Genomic DNA, 19,097 nt, shown 5'->3' with positions numbered 1-19,097 from the left:
AATTTCCTTTGGAATATGTGGGGTTTTGTGGATTAACAGGCCACACACAGTCCAAGGTACATTCTGTAAACTGTTAACTCCTTCATGGTGGGTTAAGGGGAAGATGCTGAAAAGCCGTTTTTCTCAACTGCTGGGTCAGGACCAAGGGACCTCCGCTTCTGACAAATGAAGCCTATGCGGAAGTGCCTTAAACCTGCAGTCTTTCTAATGGCCAGCAGGGGGTGACTCCACTGGCTGCACAAATAAGTCTGATTGTATGGAAGTCAATGCATTAATGACCCTACTACAGTACTTCTCACTTGATTTATGGCCTCATATAAGCACTTTACTAATGAGTTTATGGTCTCAATCGCTAAGGTTCAAGTCTTATTCAATACAGCATGATGTTCATTTGGTCCAATGGTCCATTGGTTCAATTTAGAGTCAAATAGAAGATAATTTGACTATGCTTTGGGGGCATGATTGACAGGCCATCTGTCAAGTGACCGCGCAGCTCGCCGACCACGGACCATCGACCGACCAATAGGCTCTGTGGCTCTGTGGGAACCCCCTGATCTCGTGCTACTGTAGCTGATTCTGGCTTTAAAAAACGACAACTGCCCTAAACACACCAGATTGCACCAGGATCTCTCTGGCACGTTTGTGGCCAGCCACATCCTAGGTGTCTGTTCTTCACTCGGCTCTTACTCACACTGAAGTTGCCCCATTTATCCACATTGGCCCCTCCACACAGAGAGCTGCCAGCGAGGGAGTGTCCTGATGTTAACTCCACACTCAGTAGTGTACACTCAGTAGTGTACACTCAGTAGTGTACTCTGTACACTCAGTGTGTGTGCAGACTTCCCTCTGATCTGCTGTGTTGACACAACGACTACTCTAACATCCAGCTGACAGTGCACGGCCTTACTGCGCTGTTTTATTCATCACCAACCTGCTACTTTAGTGCAGTGTGTGAGTGTGTGCTAATGCTCGTGGGTGTGTAGCCGTGTGTGTGTGTGTGTGTGTGTGTGTGTGTGTGTGTGTGTGTGCGCGCGCATGCGTGGCTATGCTATCCTGCATGCTTGAGCTCCTGTACATTATTCATGTCATTCATCTGGTATCTGTTTAATTTGTCTGCTGTTAGCCGTGGTGTATTGTAGACTAGAGGCATGGAGAGAGGGTGGTGTAGACTAGAGCAGAGGTTCTCAAATATTTTTCAGCCAAGGACCCCTTACAAGGTAGAAAATATACCGGGGACCCCCTCATTCTGATTTTTGGGCTAAGCTTAATTGTTTCCACGGTAACGTGCTTGACTTTTAAATTGATAGGTTTGTTAGATTAGAATGTAATCCGTGAACCATTTTAGATTTAAAGCATAAGATATTTTCATTGATTGAACTATGAAGCTTTTGCAACAAAAAAAAAATGTTTTTTTATTTTCCTGAAAACTTTTCGCAGAAGCCCTTGGGAAAGTGCCACGGACCCCTGGGGGTCCCCGGACCCCCATTTGAGAACCACTGGACTAGAGGCATGGAGAGAGGGTGGTGGTGGGGTGTGTTTGGAGGGGAGGGGGTTAATTGGAATTCACTGTACAACCCAACCCTAAACCCCCCCTCCCCCCCCCCCCCCCCCCTCTTAACCCAAATGTCATCCACTGCCGGCTGCCTGCTGAATGAGGCTGTGTGCAGACGGGAGGATGTGAGGAGAATTTCAACTCACGTTTCTCCCAAACTCTCTCTTTCTCTCTCTGTGTCTCTCTCTCCATCTCTCTCTCTCTCTCTCTGTGTGTCTCTCTCTCTCTCCATCTCTCTCGCTCTCTCTCTCGGTCTCTCTCTCTCTGTGTCTCTCTCTCCATCTCTCTCTCTCTCTCTCTGTGTGTGTCTCTCTCTCTCCATCTCTCTCTCTCTCTCTCGGTCTCTCTCTCTCTGTGTCTCTCTCTCCATCTCTCTCTCTCTCTCTGTGTGTCTCTCTCTCCATCTCTCTCTCTCTCTCTCTCTGTCTCTCTCTCTCTGTGTCTCTCTCTCCATCTCTCTGTCTCTCTCTGTGTGTGTCTCTCTCTCTCTCTCTCTCGGTCTCTCTCTCTCTGTGTGTCTCTCTCTCTCTCCATCTCTCTATCTCTCTCTCTCGGTCTCTCTCTCTGTCTCTCTCTCTCTGTGTCTCTCTCTCGGTCTCTCTCTCTGTCTCTCTCCTTTTTCAGTTGCACTGTTCCTCAATGTTTCAATTTGGGAGACTTGTCCCCCCCCCCCCCCCCCCCCACACACACACACACTCCACAAAAGTGATGAATGGCACTATTAAGAGAATTCACAGCTCTTCACTGTACTCTCTCTCTCTCTCTCTCTCACTCCCTCTCACTCGCTCACTCACTCAGTCTCCATCTCCCCCCCATCTGTTCACTGTATATTGAGCGTTATGCTTTGTCCACAAAGGTCATGCGTAAGTAAGTAAGTAACTCTATTGTCACTGTACAAGTACAATGACAATATATTTGGAGGAGATCAGCCAGGTACATGACAGTGTGTGCTGTAGTGCTTGAAGGACAGCAGAGGGGTGAAGGTGTTGTGGCCGGGATGGGTCAGGTCTCTGCAGTGGATCCTGTTTTTATGATGCGGTGGACGTCCTTCCTGTTGTCAGAGGTGCAGCTAGAGTGCCATGTTGTTGTTTTTCAGTGAATACGCTCTGATAAACCCACTGTACACTTCCAAATGGCAGAAAGACTATATAACTTGACACTGCAACTCTGATGCAGTGCTCTAAAATGCGTGGAAAACCTGAGGCGCACTGAGGGAACAGAACATTTATCAAGTGCGCTTGGACGGTCGCACTATGGGTTCACGTGTCTGTCTGTCTGTCTGTCTGTCTGTCTGTCTGTCTGTCTGTCTGTCTGTCTCTCTGTCTGTCTCTCTGTCTGTCTGTGTATGTCTGTCTGTCTGTCTGTCTGTCTCTGTGTGAGTGAGTGAGCAGAATTATTTACGGCCACAGCTATGCCGTTCTACATGCGATCTCGCTGAATCTTTCAGGAAGGGTGACCTAACGGAAGCCAGATTTTTGAATTAGGTAATTTGGGTAAATGGGCAAAAATGTCTAATTAGTGGCCCAAATGAGTCAACACAGGTTCAGCACCATTCATTAGGTACTGATGGAGCTCACCTGAGTGGAGGAGCACAGATGGGTGTCGTTGCATTCAGTCAGGGAAGTGGACTATGAAAACCCTCTGGGGAGAGAGAGGAGAGGCTGCATGCCAACTCTGTGAGCGAGGCCTGACTAAATGGCCAGTGATAATGTGCTCCAACGGGTATCGGAATCAGAACTATAATAAAAATGCTGTGTGTGTGTGTGTGTGTGTGTGTGTGTGTGTGTGTGTGTGTGTGTGTGTGTGTGTGTGTGTGTGTGTGTGTGCGTGCGTGCGTGCGTGCGTGCGTGCGTGCGTGTGTGTGAGTGAGCTAACAATGGCTGAGCAGCCCGATACACTGCACGGCTTAGGTATTCTGCTAGTGAGTAATAAAGTGAAGGAGTTTGGCAACCAGAGCAGATAGACAAGAGCACCCCTCCCCCCCCCCTTCCTCCCCCCTTCCTCCCCCTTCCTCCCCCCTTCCTCCCCTAACAAAATGGACTTCAATCTCTATTTATAGGCGCAGGCGAGCCGAGATGAGCTGACTGTGCCATTAAAACTTAATCAAAGGGATGGCTTTCACTCACCCACTGGCAGCACCCAGTCCAACTCTGCCAGCAGAGGAGGTGCCTGACAGAGAAGGCAGGGAGACTCTGCCAACTGTCCTCTGTAGCAGAGGAGGTGCCTCACAGAGAAGGCAGGGAGGCTCTGCCAGCTCTCCTCTGTAGCAGAGGAGGTGCCTGACAGAGAAGGCAGGGAGACTCTGCCAACTGTCCTCTGTAGCAGAGGAGGTGCCTCACAGAGAAGGCAGGGAGGCTCTGCCAGCTCTCCTCTGTAGCAGAGGAGGTGCCTGACAGAGAAGGCAGGGAGACTCTGCCAGCTGTTTTCTGTAGCAGAGGAGGTGCCTCACAGAGAAGGCAGGCTCTGCCAGCTCTCCTCTGTAGCAGAGGAGGTGCCTGACAGAGAAGGCAGGGAGACTCTGCCAGCTGTTTTCTGTAGCAGAGGAGGTGCCTCACAGAGAAGGCAGGGAGGCTCTGCCAGCTCTCCTCTGTAGCAGAGGAGGTGCCTGACAGAGAAGGCAGGGAGACTCTGCCAGCTGTTTTCTGTAGCAGAGGAGGTGCCTCACAGAGAAGGCAGGGAGGCTCTGCCAGCTCTCCTCTGTAGCAGAGGAGGTGCCTCACAGAGAAGGCAGGGAGGCTCTGCCAGCTCTCCTCTGTAGCAGAGGAGGTGCCTGACAGAGAAGGCAGGGAGACTCTGCCAGCTGTTTTCTGTAGCAGAGGAGGTGCCTGACAGAGAAGGCAGGGAGACTCTGCCAGCTGTTTTCTGTAGCAGAGGAGGTGCCTCACAGAGAAGGCAGGGAGGCTCTGCCAGCTCTCCTCTGTAGCAGAGGAGGTGCCTCACAGAGAAGGCAGGGAGACTCTGCCAGCTGTCCTCTGTAGCAGAGGAGGTGCCTCACAGAGAAGGCAGGGAGACTCTGCCAGCTCTCCTGTAGCAGAGGAGGTGCCTCACAGAGAAGGCAGGGAGACTCTGCCAGCTCTCCTCTGTAGCAGAGGAGGTGCCTGACAGAGAAGGCAGGGAGACTCTGCCAGCTCTCCTCTGTAGCAGAGGAGGTGCCTGACAGAGAAGGCAGGGGGACTCTGCCAGCTGTCCCCTGTAGCAGAGGAGGTGCTGACAGAGAAGGCAGGGAGACTCTGCCAGCTGTCCTCTGTAGCAGAGGAGGTGCCTCACAGAGAAGGCAGAGAGACTCTGCTAGCTGTCCTCTGTAGCAGAGGAGGTGCCTGACAGAGAAGGCAGGGAGACTCTGCCAGCTGTCCTCTGTAGCAGAGGAGGTGCCTCACAGAGAAGGCAGGGGGACTCTGCCAGCTCTCCTCTGTAGCAGAGGAGGTGCCTGACAGAGAAGGCAGGGAGACTCTGCCAGCTGTCCTCTGTAGCAGAGGAGGTGCGTCACAGAGAAGGCAGAGAGACTCTGCCAGCTGTCCTCTGTAGCAGAGGAGGTGCGTCACAGAGAAGGCAGAGAGACTCTGCCAGCTGTCCTCTGTAGCAGAGGAGGTGCGTCACAGAGAAGGCAGGGAGACTCTGCCAGCTCTCCTCTGTAGCAGAGGAGGTGCGTCACAGAGAAGGCAGAGAGACTCTGCCAGCTGTCCTCTGTAGCAGAGGAGGTGCCTGACAGAGAAGGCAGGGAGACTCTGCCAGCTCTCCTCTGTAGCAGAGGAGGTGCCTGACAGAGAAGGCAGGGAGACTCTGCCAACCGTCCTCTGTAGCAGAGGAGGTGCCTGACAGAGAAGGCAGGGAGACTCTGCCAACCGTCCTCTGTAGCAGAGGAGGTGCCTGACAGAGAAGGCAGGGAGACTCTGCCAACCGTCCTCTGTAGCAGAGGAGGTGCCTCACAGAGAAGGCAGGGAGACTCTGCCAGCTCTCCTCTGTAGCAGAGGAGGTGCCTGACAGAGAAGGCAGGGAGACTCTGCCAACCGTCCTCTGTAGCAGAGGAGGTGCCTCACAGAGAAGGCAGGGAGACTCTGCCAGCTCTCCTCTGTAGCAGAGGAGGTGCCTGACAGAGAAGGCAGGGAGACTCTGCCAACCATCCTCTGTAGCAGAGGAGGTGCCTGACAGAGAAGGCAGGGAGACTCTGCCAACCATCCTCTGTAGCAGAGGAGGTGCCTGACAGGGCAGGGAGACTCTGCCAACCGTCCTCTGTAGGAGAGGAGGTGCCTGACAGAGAAGGCAGGGAGACTCTGCCAACCGTCCTCTGTAGCAGAGGAGGTGCTGACAGGGCAGGGAAGGGGAAGCAGTGAGGGAGGATTGTGTACTGAGGAGGTCAGACTAGAATGACAATTAAGATGTAAGTCACTTTATTTGTCATTGTAGGCGATGCATATAACAAAATTAGGCAAGGCAAAGTTTATTTATGTAAAATGATGTTTGTAACTCTCAGTGACCAGCAGCAATAGAGAACAAGATAAAAACAAGATAATAAGAAGGTATTGCACAACAAGTTAGATGTATGTATAGAATGCTGGAGTGCATTAGCGGTTGGGTGTGTTGGACGGGAGAGGCTCGATAATATTTACAGTCTTCTTCAGTCCTCAACAGCTATGGGAGCGTGTGGGGGTGATGGAGGCTACAGCTCTGGGGGGAAAAACTCTTCTTCTGTCCGTTTATTTGTGCTGGATCTGTATCTCTTCCCCAATGGAGACAAACAGGCTGTGACCTGGGTGGGTTGGGTCCTTAATGATGTTGCTTGCTAGTCTTCTGGTGTAGGCGGCTAGCATACAATAGTGTCCAAGTTTGGAAGCACAGTTCCCCCCACAATCTTCTGTGTTATCGGCATGTCATCGGTATCGCCTGATAAAGGCTTTCAAATGAAATATCGGCCGAAACAAACATTTATATAAAATGGTGCTCAAAATGTTACATAAATAAATAAATAAATTCCATGTTTTGCATAAGTTTGCATAAGTAGTTTTCTTATTTTACCCAGTGAATGTGTATGTACATTTCATTTTGAAAAGCATTGTATTTGTGTCTGCATCAGCCAGTGGGCCTTCACAGTAAGAGTAGGCAAGGATGTGTGGTTGCCCGTTCTGATATTGTGTGGTCTGTTAGTGAGGAAGTCTAGCCTGGTATCCAGCCAATCGCAGTTTTCAGTACTCTGACAACCCATGCAAATCCGATTCACCATGCAAATGGATGTCAGACTAGAGGAAGTCCATAATCCATAAATAGAGGCCAATCCCAGGTTTATCTACCAGTTTATGAGGGATTATTGGATTCAAAGCGAAGCTAAAATCAACAGATAGCATTCTGACATGTGTTTGGATGCTCCAGGTGGGAAACACAGGGCTCATATGAAGTGTGATTGAGATGGCAATGGCATCCTCCGTAGATCTGTGTCCTCGATAAGCAAACTGGTGGCTGTCCAGATGTTGTGAGATAGTAGAAGCCTCTCAAAGCACTTCATAACTGGTGTTAGAGCAACTGGATGATAGTCAATAAGGCTGTTAACGGCTGTCCTTTTGGGCACAGGGCCGATGCTGGTGGATTTAAGACAGACAGGTGGGGACTACAGCCTGTTGTAGGGACAGGTAAGATGCTGGTAAACACCCCTGTTAGCTGGTCAGCACATGACCTCAGTGTGCGGCGGGCCTGACACCCTGTCTGGTCCTGCTGCTTTGGGTGATGTCGCTTTTCGTCGGAGAGGATCTCACCTGCTGGTGGCGCTGTGACGAGTACATGCTCCCCCTTAGGCGCTGTCATCTGAGCGCTCACTCTGCCCTTTTGGTTGTGGAAGCGTGCAAGAGAGTGCAATCAATGGGATGGAGACATTATTCTGTTTTGTGCAGAAACTTATTTTGTCCCATGATGAAACAAAACCATTATGGAGCATAAAAAAATAAGTCAGACATAGTGAGAAGTGTATAGGCAACAGGCTGTAGCAGTGTACAGAAGACAAAGGTCTAAGTTGTATACGTGGTCATATGAAATGATAATAATGTGTAGCGTAGACACACATATACAGGATATGAGAAGTGTGTCTCTATAAACAACAATAGCTGTCTTCTGCTATTTCCTCAGTATGCAAATGGACATGGGCCAACGGTACAGCAAGTCATGTCATGTAATAATTTGCCTAACTGATGGTGTCTGCTCTCAGTTGAGCCATCCTCAACTCATTTTAGTCCTAAAAATCATAATCTCAATCCTTCTCATATACATGATATGTGTTGCAATTCAGTGCTCAACAAGTAAAGAGGGTGATATGCTGCTGTCACTTTAAGAGCTCTATTTCTACACGTTCATGGTTTTTAGTTCCTATATTGTGGTCAGACATGGCATGCAAGCAGACAGAGCCAGTTCACTATCAGTCAAACAGTCACTGAGATGGTTTGGATGTAGATGTTTGTACGTTGCGTTGTCTTCAGTGCTGATCGCTCAGCCAGAGTTATCAAAGCTGGGAGACAGCATGGAGGGATGGGGGCTGCTGCCAGCGCGGCCGCCAGTCCACATCACACAGGAGGAGCTGGGAGTCTGAGCTGCTTGGTAAGGGACTGTTTTATCACAGATATAGGAGATATGGTACCTCAATATCGATTTTGCGACAATATTGTAGGGGTGACTATTGCTGCTTTCACAAAATATTTACACAATGAGATTTTTAACAAATAATCATCAGTAATGTGGATACAATGACTAAATCCAAATAATAGAACAGTCTGGTAAAGTCACAAAGTCACTGAAAGTACTGTAAGGCAGCTTTTAAAACCAGGAAAAGACAACACTTATGCCATATCACGATATTACGATATCCAAAATCTAAGATGATATCTAGTCTCATATCACAATATCGATATAATATCGATATACTACCCAGCCCTAAGATACATTATATACAGTATATATTTTTAATGATGCTAAGCAAAAGTAGCAGGGCTGGATTTTACCTCAATTCGATCTAACAGTGCCTCATCAACCTCATTATGTAAATAACTTCATGGTATTTCACGTTCTATTCCCCTATCGGCCACAAGGGAAAATAAGAAAGGTAAGATGTGCTTTGCCGCGCTGGCACCTCTGAACGTATTCGTCTCTGTCAGTGTGTGTGTGTGTGTGTGTGTGTGTGTGTGTGTGTGTGTGCGTGCGTGCGTGCGTGCGTGCGTGCGCGTGCGGGCGTACGTGCACACGTGTGTATTTGTGTGTGCTTTTGTGTATGTGTGTGTGTGCGTGGTCAGATAGGGAGGGACAGAGATAGAGAGGCTGCAGAGGGCCATCTGCCACACAGTGGGGCGAGGGGTGTGAGGGTCAGTGACCCCGCGCTGCTGAGTGTCTGACTCAGATCAAGCCGTGTGTCCCTCTCTGACAGGAGGACAGGAGTAACACATGTGTCCCTCTCTGACAGGAGGACAAGAGTGACCCACGTGTCCCTCTCTGACAGGAGGACAGGAGGGACCTGTCTGTCCCTCTCTGACAGGAGGGACCCGCATGTCCCTCTCTGACAGGAGGACAAGAGTGACCCACGTGTCCCTCTCTGACAGGAGGACAGGAGTGACCCGTGTGTCCCTCTCTGACAGGAGGGACCCGCATGTCCCTCTCTGACAGGAGGACAAGAGTGACCCACGTGTCCCTCTCTGACAGGAGGACAGGAGTGACCCGCGTGTCCCTCTCTGACAGGAGTGACCCGCGTGTCCCTCTCTGACAGGAGGACAGGAGGGACCCGTGTGTCCCTCTCTGACAGGAGTGACCCGTGTGTCCCTCTCTGACAGGAGTGACCCGTGTGTCCCTCTCTGACAGGAGGACAGGAGGGACCCGTGTGTCCCTCTCTGACAGGAGGGACCCGTGTGTCCCTCTCTGACAGGAGGACAGGAGGGACCCGTGTGTCCCTCTCTGACAGGAGTGACCCGTGTGTCCCTCTCTGACAGGAGGACAGGAGGGACCCGTGTGTCCCTCTCTGACAGGAGTGACCCGTGTGTCCCTCTCTGACAGGAGGACAGGAGGGACCCGTGTGTCCCTCTCTGACAGGAGGGACCCGTGTGTCCCTCTCTGACAGGAGGGACCCGTGTGTCTCTCTCTGACAGGAGGACAGGACTCACACAGCTATGAGGCTGTCAGTAGCCAGCTGACAGGCTGCTGGTTTGGGATCAGTCAGTGCCACCCCCCCATCTAGTCTGTCATCTCTGCTGGTTTATCTCTTGTGGGTGAAACCCCTCCTCCTCAAATCCTCAAGATTGATCTTTCATACACCCTTTATTTGCACCTGCCCCATGTTTTCTTGCTTTCCTCACTCTCTCTCCCTCTCCCTCTCTCTCTCTCCCTCCCTCTCTCTCTCTCCCTCTCTCTCTCTCCCTCTCTCTCTCCCTCCCTCTCTCTCTCCCTCTCTCTCTCCCTCCCGCTCTCTCTCTCTCTCCCTCTCTCTCTCCCTCCCTCTCTCTCTCCCTCCCTCCCTCTCTCTCTCTCCCTCTCTCTCTCTCCCTCTCTCTCTCTCCCTCTCCCTCTCTCTCTCTCTCTCTCTCTCTCTCCCTCCCTCTCTCTCTCTCTCTCTCCCTCTCCCTCTCTCTCTCCCTCCCTCCCTCGAAAAGGTTCTGTCCCACTTCCAGTTTGCTGTTCTGGGCAGTGAGCAAGTGTCTGTCTCTTCCTCTCTGTGTGTCTTCGTCTCCATATGGCTTGCTGTTAAGTCTAATAATAGTCATTGTAATAGTAATAGTAATAGTGATGTACGAGCCAGAATACAGAGATGTTCTGTGCTTTGCCTTGTCTGTAAAAAAGCACAGAAGCAACACAAAACAACACAAATCATCTTTTTACAATATAGTTTTAATAATATTCACGGGTTAACTTACACCTAGTCTCAACGCCAGACCCATGAGAGTTATTACGCTGATACACTACGTTACTGCATGCTGCAGAGCTCTCTCTGGGTCTGGGACACTTTCCCTCAGAGGGCTGGTTATGGGAGGGGACCGTTCACTTGGCCAGTCATATGCCAGTGATGGCTTCAGTCCTCTCCAATCAGTAACGACTTTGCGATCAGACAACACGGGAGGTGCAGCCCATTTTTCGAACCGCTCTCTCATCGGTGCTACGACCTGTCACTCATTCAATTTCAACCCGCCTTCAAAACCAGCAGTGGCTGTGAACTGGCACAGACTCACTTATGTAGTATGCGGAGCGCAGCGATTCAACGTAATATTTGAGTCTGGGGAGAGACTAAGTTACACCTTACTTTTTATGAATTTGTAATTTGATTTATTTGTATTTGTATTTGACTAAACCACCAGGACAAACAGAAATCTCTTTTTGTAATCCCATAATTCATCAAGGCCTCTCTGTCTGTGGCTAGGCTTTGACCTTTGACCTCTTCAGTCAGTTTGCCTTAATTGATCAAGTCACCACTCTGTGTCATTCCATGCTTTGCTTCTCTCACTTGGTCAGTGTCCGCAAGTGCACTGCACTTAATTACTATGAGTAACATTATGATCAGTGTCAACATGTGTGTCTCTCAGCTGTGGAGGCCCAGCAACAGGAAGCACTGTGGCAGAGTTCTCTCACTTGCAAAACCACTCTTGTGTGTGTGTGTGTGTGTGTGTGTGTGTGTGTGTGTGTGTGTGTGCGCACGCGTGCGCGTGTGCGTGCACGTGTGCGTGCGCGTGTGTGTGTGCGTGCGTGCGTGCGTGTGCGTGCCTGTGTGTGTGTGTTTGTGTGTGCATGTGTGTGTGTGTGTGTGTACAGGGTGTGTGACACCTCAGCCTCTCTCTCTCTCTGGCAGAGAGCAGAACAGGAAGCGGTGAGGTGGGGCTCAGTCAGTCAGTCACTGTTCTCTCTCTCTCTTCCTCTCCTCCACGAGCCTAGCTCGCTCGCTCGCTCCGGATTTAGACTGGCTTTTGATTCCTGGCGGGAAGGACATCCTGGATTTGAGCAGGCAGGAATAGCTCTCCCTGTGTTGTCTGGTGCTGAGTGTGTGTGTGTGTGTGTGTGTGTGATAGAGTGTGTGTGTGTGTGTGTGAGAGTCAGGGTTCAGAGTGGGGGGGAGGGGGTTGGGAGTGAAGACCAGGGCCTAACATGGCCAGTGAGGAAGTGGTGGTGGAGGACTGTGCAGCGGAGCACTCCACAGACTCGTCTCTCCACAGCGAGCAGGGCGACGCGGAGCCTTCGGTAGGCAAGCCGTCTTCCCATTGCTTTTCTCTTCTTTCCATCCATTAACATGGGCCCTGTCTTCTCTGCTGGCTTCCTCCTTCACTTCCTGTGCAAAACATCTCCTTTCTGACGGTGACTCGTGGCTGAGCCCGCCGGCCGCTGTGAGGTCACCCTGCTCAGGCTGTGCGAGTGGTCTTATGCCTTCTTTTGGTGTTAAGCACCAGGGATTCAGTCCTATTGTGTTGTGCAGGAGTGCGTCATGGTGCGAACTAGCCCTTCCTGTCGCTCGTGGTGTGTCGCTGCTTCTGCCTTGAAGAGCTATGGCTGCTGCTCACTCTGTAGTCCTGTCCCAAACCCGTCCCCATTACACAAATAGTGGACTATATAGTATGTTCGCCATTTTGTACTCGTGTCCGAATACTCATCTGTAAAATACCCACAATGCAGAGCAATTCCTAGTGAACAGAGAATGTACCCTACATTTTCTCCCATATACCACAATGCAATGCTGCCATGTTTAGAAGAAGAGTGAAGTCGTGTCCAAAACTGGTTTGATCGCTCCCCATAGAGTTCACTATATGATCAACACCACATGGGGAATCCTAGTGTATCTCCAGCCAGCCTTTGTGCACACTGCACACAGCAAAGAGGTTCTGAAAGATGAACCAAGACTCTGGCAGAGGCTTCGGACCACATTTCTAACAATCACATGTGCAATTTAGCAGTGATCTGACTGCCGCAGTGAGGTTTGAACTGAGGTAAGATAACCAAGAGAAAGTATTCTGTGACTGAGGTTGGATCCAAGTAGATTTAGGAAAAAGAGAGTATAAGATCACACTTATAGAATTCACTCACAATAGCGCATAATCTAAGATATAATTATGCTGCATATGATTTCACTCACAAAGTATGTTAATAATTTTGCTACTGTGACCTTTTGGATCCTATATTTTATGTATTTACCTTGTAACACTCTGTTTTCGTGTGTGTGTGTGTGTGTCGTGTGTGTGTGTGTGCGTGTGTGATTGTTCCTGTCTTTGAACCTGTATCTTGTTTACTATTTTAAAGAGATAAAAGAGTAACTGTTGTGCCTAATGCTGACCTTACACCAAAAGACTGCTCAAGCTCCAAGAGTTGTGGCGCGCTCCCGTCATCTCGATCATTTGGTGTCTTAACTCAGTCTTCTTCTCGTCTTAACATTCCAATAAAATCAAACTTGTTTAATATTATCAGAAGTCTTTAGTCTTGGCTCATGCAAATAGTGAAGTTCAATGACGTGAACATTGTCAACAACCAATAGTTGCGCTCTCTCCAGCACCAAAACAATACATGCAGTTATTATTACCTTGTTGCCCTCTCGAGTCTCGACTGGAGCAACATGGAGTTCTGCAAACAGCAAACATAGCAGTTGCATTGAGCTTCATGGCCTTGTTGAAACATTTCGGCTTATGACGATTGCATTGCTTCAGAGTTGTGCAATGACCGCCTCCCGCGCATAACATTACATGTAACCAGCCATTAAAATCCTGCAAGTGTTAAGGCCCGTGCCATGTGGTGCGGTTTGGCCCAGCCTGGCTGTGGTCCTGTATAGTGTTGCAGATGGATTATGGTCATAATGAGAGGAGAGCTGTGGACACAGAGAACTAAGACGCTGTAATCAGATCTGCTACAGTGAACGGCCATCAGCACCCTGCCATTATACTCCAGCATAGTCCTGCCTATCCATGGCCTGTGTGTGTGTGTGTGTGTGTGTGTGTGTGTGTGTGTGTGTGTGTCTGATGAGAACTAGTGCACTGTCACAATGTTGAATGAGGGTGCTAGCATTGCATGCACAAGTGCCAATGTGTGCTCAGTTTGTGTGTGTGTGTGTGTGTGTGTGTGTGTGTGTGTGTGTGTGTGTGTGTGTGTGTGTGTGTGTGAGTCTCAGAGTGCATCTTTGAACATCTATGTTTGCATTTTGCACATACACTCTAGCTTGTGTGTAGTGTGTAGTAGTGTGTACACCGTCGCCTGTGAACCAGCCAGCAGCACACAAGGCCCTGATTGATTTTAGTCTCTATTAAAGGGATAGTTCATCCAAAAATGACAATTCTGTCATCGTCTACTCCCCCTCATGCCAGGTGAAACACAGGTGAAGTTTGTCCCTATAGCACACAGAGAGGTTGCCCCGCACAACTCCACAGCAGCCTTCTCCAACACAACTGACGTCAGTGTGGACCAGTTCTTCAGAGTTCCCAAAAGACATATTTACACCATAATTCAGTGCAAATCTAACTACAGCTTGAATGATTGACAACAAATCATGATAGGTCTTTCTATCCACAGTGTGATTGTTTGACTGTTGTTGTTGTGGAACTCACTCAGAAATGGCTGTCCCTCCCTCCCTCCCTCCCTCCCTCCCTCCCTCCCTCCCTCCCTCCAGCACCACTGCACGCACTCCCTCAGAACCGCTGCTACTCGCTTTAGTTTCTCTTTAACCTGGGCTCAGCTAGACTTCATCAGTCTGCTGCTCATTCTGCTCTCACAATGTGCCTCTCCTTCCAATGAGAACATCCTGTCCGTATATTTGTCTCTCTCTACATCTTCTCTTCGTCATTTGCTTTTAAATTCCTCTTCCCCCCCAAATATCGTGTGCTAGTTTAGCTGTTTTTTAGCGATTGTTTTGGCAGTGCTATTTTGGACAAGCATCTCTTTTTGTTTGAGCGTTTGACCCAAGGTCTCTTTTGAAATGCCACCTTGCTCTAGGGGAAAATGTTGATACACTTGAGTATCGCAATATTATGTTTTGTGATACTGTATCGATTCTCAAAAACACTGTTGATTTTTTATTTATTTATTTATCTATTTATTTATTTATTTATTTATTTATTCATTCATTCATTCATTCTCCATTTTCTCCCTAATTGTACTTGGACAATTTCTCCCGGTAGGACGCAGCGTGTGGGACGATCACGCTATCAATTCTTAATTAATAGTTTACATGCAAAGATTCGTGGCAGTGCCTCATTTTGTGTTGAGTTTAAACCCCCTTCAGCCATTTGAGTCTTACATTCCGAGTCCGATGTAACAACCTTTTTTTTACTCAGATTTCATGCATTTGGTGTTGTGTTCTTTATACTATGACTGATTTTCTGAAATTCGATTAAAAAAATATATATATTACAATATATTGTATCGTCACCCCTGTATCGTGATATATATCGTATCACAAGATTCTTACAAATACACAGCCCAAACATGCTCTTGTCTTTGCCTTATGACGTGAACGAACATGAGTGTAACGCTGCAAAATTGACAAGAAATAAAGAACTAACCAACCATCCTTTCTCCCCTGACTTCTCTTCACACTCCTCCATCTCCTCCTCCTCTACTTCCTCATCCTCCTCCACCTGACATCTTCCTCACCCCCAACACCCCGTTCCCCTCCCCTCCCCCTCTCCCAGAGCGACCCGGGCGGGCTGTCGGTGCTCCAGCAGCTCGGGCTGGACCAGAGCTCGGACTTCTCGGACTCCAGCGTGCAGCAGCGGCTGGACGAGCAGCGCGAGAGGATCCGCCGGGAGATCCGCAAGGAGCTGAAGATCAAGGAGGGGGCGGAGAACCTGCGCAGGGCCACCACCGTCAAGAGGAATGCCCAGCAGGTGGACTCCCAACTCCGCAGCTCCAAGCGCAAGCTGGACACCCTCCACGCCCAGCTGCAGGAGCTGGACGCGCACATCGTAGTCAAGGGCCACGACGACAACAAAGGTACCTGAGAAATGGCTTGGGGGCTTTTTATCCGGTGGAATGTGTCAGCCATGTCTTTCTCATGACATACTTAGTTTCACCAGTACTAGACTGTGTGAAACCATCCACTTACAGACAGATTAAGACACAGTTGCTATTATTATCGGGATAATGATTATCTTGACCTTTAACCCCCTCCCCCCCAGATGCCCCTCAGTCTCCGGGAGCGGCCAAGACGTCGGCCAATCAGCACCGCATCGCTGCGTTGGAGCGGCAGCTAAACATCGAGCTGAAGGTGAAACAGGGAGCAGAGAACATGATTCCCATCTACGCCAATGGATCTGCCAAGGTACTGGACTGGACCAACTGTCTGGCTTAAGCCCTATTTCATGCATTCATTTCACCACCTATTATCACATCGTATTGGAAAAGACTGAACTTCTAAATGATTGGGGCTGAGCTAGGAAATTAGGAATATGTGTATAGAATGGCATACCCTGCCTAGTCATCGAATCATTGAAGATTCAACCTCCTTACCCTCATCCTCATGTATCTGTGCCAGCCTGTTCCAAGGACCGCTGCTGAAAATTAGCTAAAACCACAGTTAAGGAGAGAGCACACAGTTAACCTCGTGTCTTTAAGCAACTCTAATGTAAATGTTGTTATCCGTCTTTCCTATAAATATCTCAAGAGAAGATAGTCTAGTAACCTCTAGCATTTGGGAGTAGGAAGTGAAATCTGCTGTTTCCCCTCTGTGCTCCTGCTGCCACGAGGCAGCCTCTCTTACTCAATCAACTGATTTCTGTGGAAAGGAGTTTTTAACGTGATAAAGGTTACAGCTTAATGTGCTGCTAATGTTTTTGCCCTTCGCTGTCATGGCCTCTCTCCTCTCCTCTCCTCTCCTCTCCTCTCTGCTGCCCCCCACAGGACAAGAAGCTGCTCCAGGCAGCTCAGCAGATGTTGCAGGACAGCAAGACTAAGATCGACATCATCCGCATGCAGATCCGAAAGGCCATGCAGGCCACGGAGCAGTCTGAGGACAACCAAGGTGCCTCTCCTCCTCGCTCAACGCTCCACGCCAGTTCTGCTTGCATCCCGTCTGTCAACCTTCTCACTTTAGAAGCGTTACATTTTTTATGAAGCGTGGTGTGGTAACGGATCAATTCCTGCTTCAGAACTGCACGGTCGAAAAGTCTCTTCCGGTCAAACACGCCCCCTCACTCACGCTCTCCCACACACAAACACAGACACTCTCGCTCCATTACGGCCCTCTGCCTCCCACAGGTTATGGCCTTATTGATGTTCCTACATCGCCTTGATGTTGCCCAACAGCTGAAAGCCATGCCTCATTTAGCAGAGGTTAGAGCAGAGCAGGGCAGGTGCAGGGAGTCAGACTGAAAGGAAGGAGTGACAGATGACAGGGAGAAGTGGAGGTGAAATAGAGGAGAACCTGGGAGACGAAGCAAGAGAGGAGCAGAAGGAGTAACGATGAACCTGGAGGGGACATCAACTGGATCTGTTTTTCTCTCCATTATTCTGTATGTCTCTCCCAGGTGGCGACCTCAGGGCTGAAAGTTGAAGCCAACGTTGGAAGTGCCCAAAACTACACTTCCTCGAATGGCCACTTGAGGCTGGCTCCAAAAGCAAGTCAATCCCCATAGACCCCCGTGTTAAAATGCCCCACTTTACAGCAGAAATAAACAATTATTAACAATAAATAATTTCCCTGTTCATGACAACTGTACAGGGGTGAATTTCTATATAACTCACCCATTAGAATTTGATTAACGCTTAAAAGTATGCATAATTAAGGGCGTGTCCGCTTCGAGTGACAGGTGGCTAGCCCCACACTCTCGTCCAAATATAGTCACTTTTGGTTCCAAAAAAACAAGATGGCGACAGTCAAAATGCCATACTCGAGGCTTCAAAACAGGAGTCCACAACCTAATTTGGTGGCTATGTCCATATTTTTCGACAGTCGATGGTTTCTTCACACTGCCCTCACGCTGTAGGTTAAGAATACATTTGTGCCGACGTGTGTGTTGGCGTGGCCTTGTTTGTCTTCTGGCAAGGCTTTCAACGTCCTCTTCCTCTTAACTTGATGACATTGCATTTCTGACATGATCTAATGGGTATTAAAAGGATTTGATGAGCCCAAGAGCTCAGAGAATTGTCTTAACTCATAGAGAAGCCATGAGTGAAAAGATTCAAATCAGCACAATTGGAGTTACAAGGTTTTCAGGCAACTAACAGTAATGATGATCTGAAACTGGAGATGATGTGATATGACATTGGGACCTAAGTACCGGTACTTTTTTGATATCAGTTCTATCTACAGTTTCTAAAACAGATTTTAATTGATTTTCCCCCATGCCATAATATCGTATTACGGAAAATCTGTAAACATCTGAATGCTTGCTGGGTTCCATCCATCCATCCATCTTCACCCGCATACCGGAGACAGGTCATGGAGGTAGCAGATCCAGCAGGGGACCCCAAACTTCCCTTTCCCTGGTCACATTAGCCAACTCTGACTGGGGGATCCCATGGCCTTCCCAGGCCAGCGTGGGTGGAGATGTAATCATTCCACCTGGTCCTCGCTCTGCTTCTTTCTCCCAGCTGGACGTGCCTGGCACACCTCCCTGCCAGCGACGCTCCTGAGGAAACCCCCTTCGGATGCTTGTATCCGCGATCTCGTCCTTTCGGTCATGACCATTGATAGTAAGTCATGACCCATAGTTCATGACCATAGATGAGGGTTGGGATGAAGATTCACTGGTAGATCGAGAGCTTTGCCTTCTGGCTCAGCTCTCTTTTCATCACAACAGCCCGGTAAAGCGAACGCAATATCGCTCCCGCTGCTCCAATTCTCCGGCCCATCTCATGCTCTGTCATCCCCTCACTCAAGAATAAGACCCCGAGATATTGTAATTGAACTCCCTCACTTGGGTTAAGGACTCACTCCCTACTTGCAGTGGGCAATCCACTGCTGGGTTGTCCGTGTGTTTTAAATGCATTTGGCTAAAGCGGACTTCCTGTCCCTCCCAGGTGGGGTGGAGCTGCGTGTGGAGGAGCTGTGGCATCACTACCGGGTGGAGCACGCTATGGCCGAGGGAGCCAAGAACATGCTGCGCCTGCTGGGAGCAGGAAAGGTCCAGGATAAGAAGGCCATGGCCGAGGTCAGAGCCCAAGATGACTTTACATTACCTTCACTGTTCCTATACCTGTAGGAACCATAGCCAAATACATGCCTGAAATATGTTGATATACACCAAAATACATTGCACATTTGCACATCATGCACATTGCTGCAAATTCCCATAACTGCTTCCTCAGTTTCACACATATAGGCCAATTTATATTTTCATAATGATGCTAGTATTTCATACCACATACTTATTCATGCTTGTAATTCATAACACAGTTATTAAACATACTTATATATATACTTATATTTACATATACTCATATATTTACTTATCTTACTTGTACAGTATATAGTGCATATGCAATCTATGTTTACATGTAAGAAAACAGTTATTAAGATCTCCAAGTAATCCATAAATACTAGTAAGTACAGTAAGCCATTTCTTTCCCATAGTTCCCACTTTTTTGTCTAGTTAACGTCAACAACACACATTTCCATAACCCCACAATT

General features: G+C 48.8%; 1 protein-coding gene across 4 annotated transcripts in view; it reads left to right on the top strand.

Moving 5' to 3' along the window:
- pkn1b (protein kinase N1b) overlaps positions 1 to 19,097 on the top strand; it is a 53,796-nt gene that overhangs the window by 17,255 nt on the left and 17,444 nt on the right. For 2 of the 4 annotated variants that reach the window (XM_083649617.1, XM_083649616.1), the window contains exons 1-5: positions 11,604 to 11,734; positions 15,160 to 15,460; positions 15,646 to 15,788; positions 16,367 to 16,487; positions 18,488 to 18,618. In XM_083649617.1, the coding sequence (XP_083505743.1) occupies positions 11,642 to 11,734; positions 15,160 to 15,460; positions 15,646 to 15,788; positions 16,367 to 16,487; positions 18,488 to 18,618 (789 nt within the window). In that variant the 5' untranslated portion in view covers positions 11,604 to 11,641. Of the gene's footprint in view, positions 1 to 7,985; positions 8,129 to 11,603; positions 11,735 to 15,159; positions 15,461 to 15,645; positions 15,789 to 16,366; positions 16,488 to 18,487; positions 18,619 to 19,097 lie in introns of those variants that run through there. The other 2 variants (XM_083649618.1, XM_083649619.1) reach the window with 2 other exon arrangements.

The sequence above is a fragment of the Poromitra crassiceps genome (genome assembly GCF_964638095.1).
Source record: "Poromitra crassiceps genome assembly, chromosome: 13".
NCBI classification, from domain to species: Eukaryota; Metazoa; Chordata; class Actinopteri; order Beryciformes; family Melamphaidae; genus Poromitra; species Poromitra crassiceps.
This window is presented reverse-complemented; position numbering and strand designations above follow the sequence as displayed.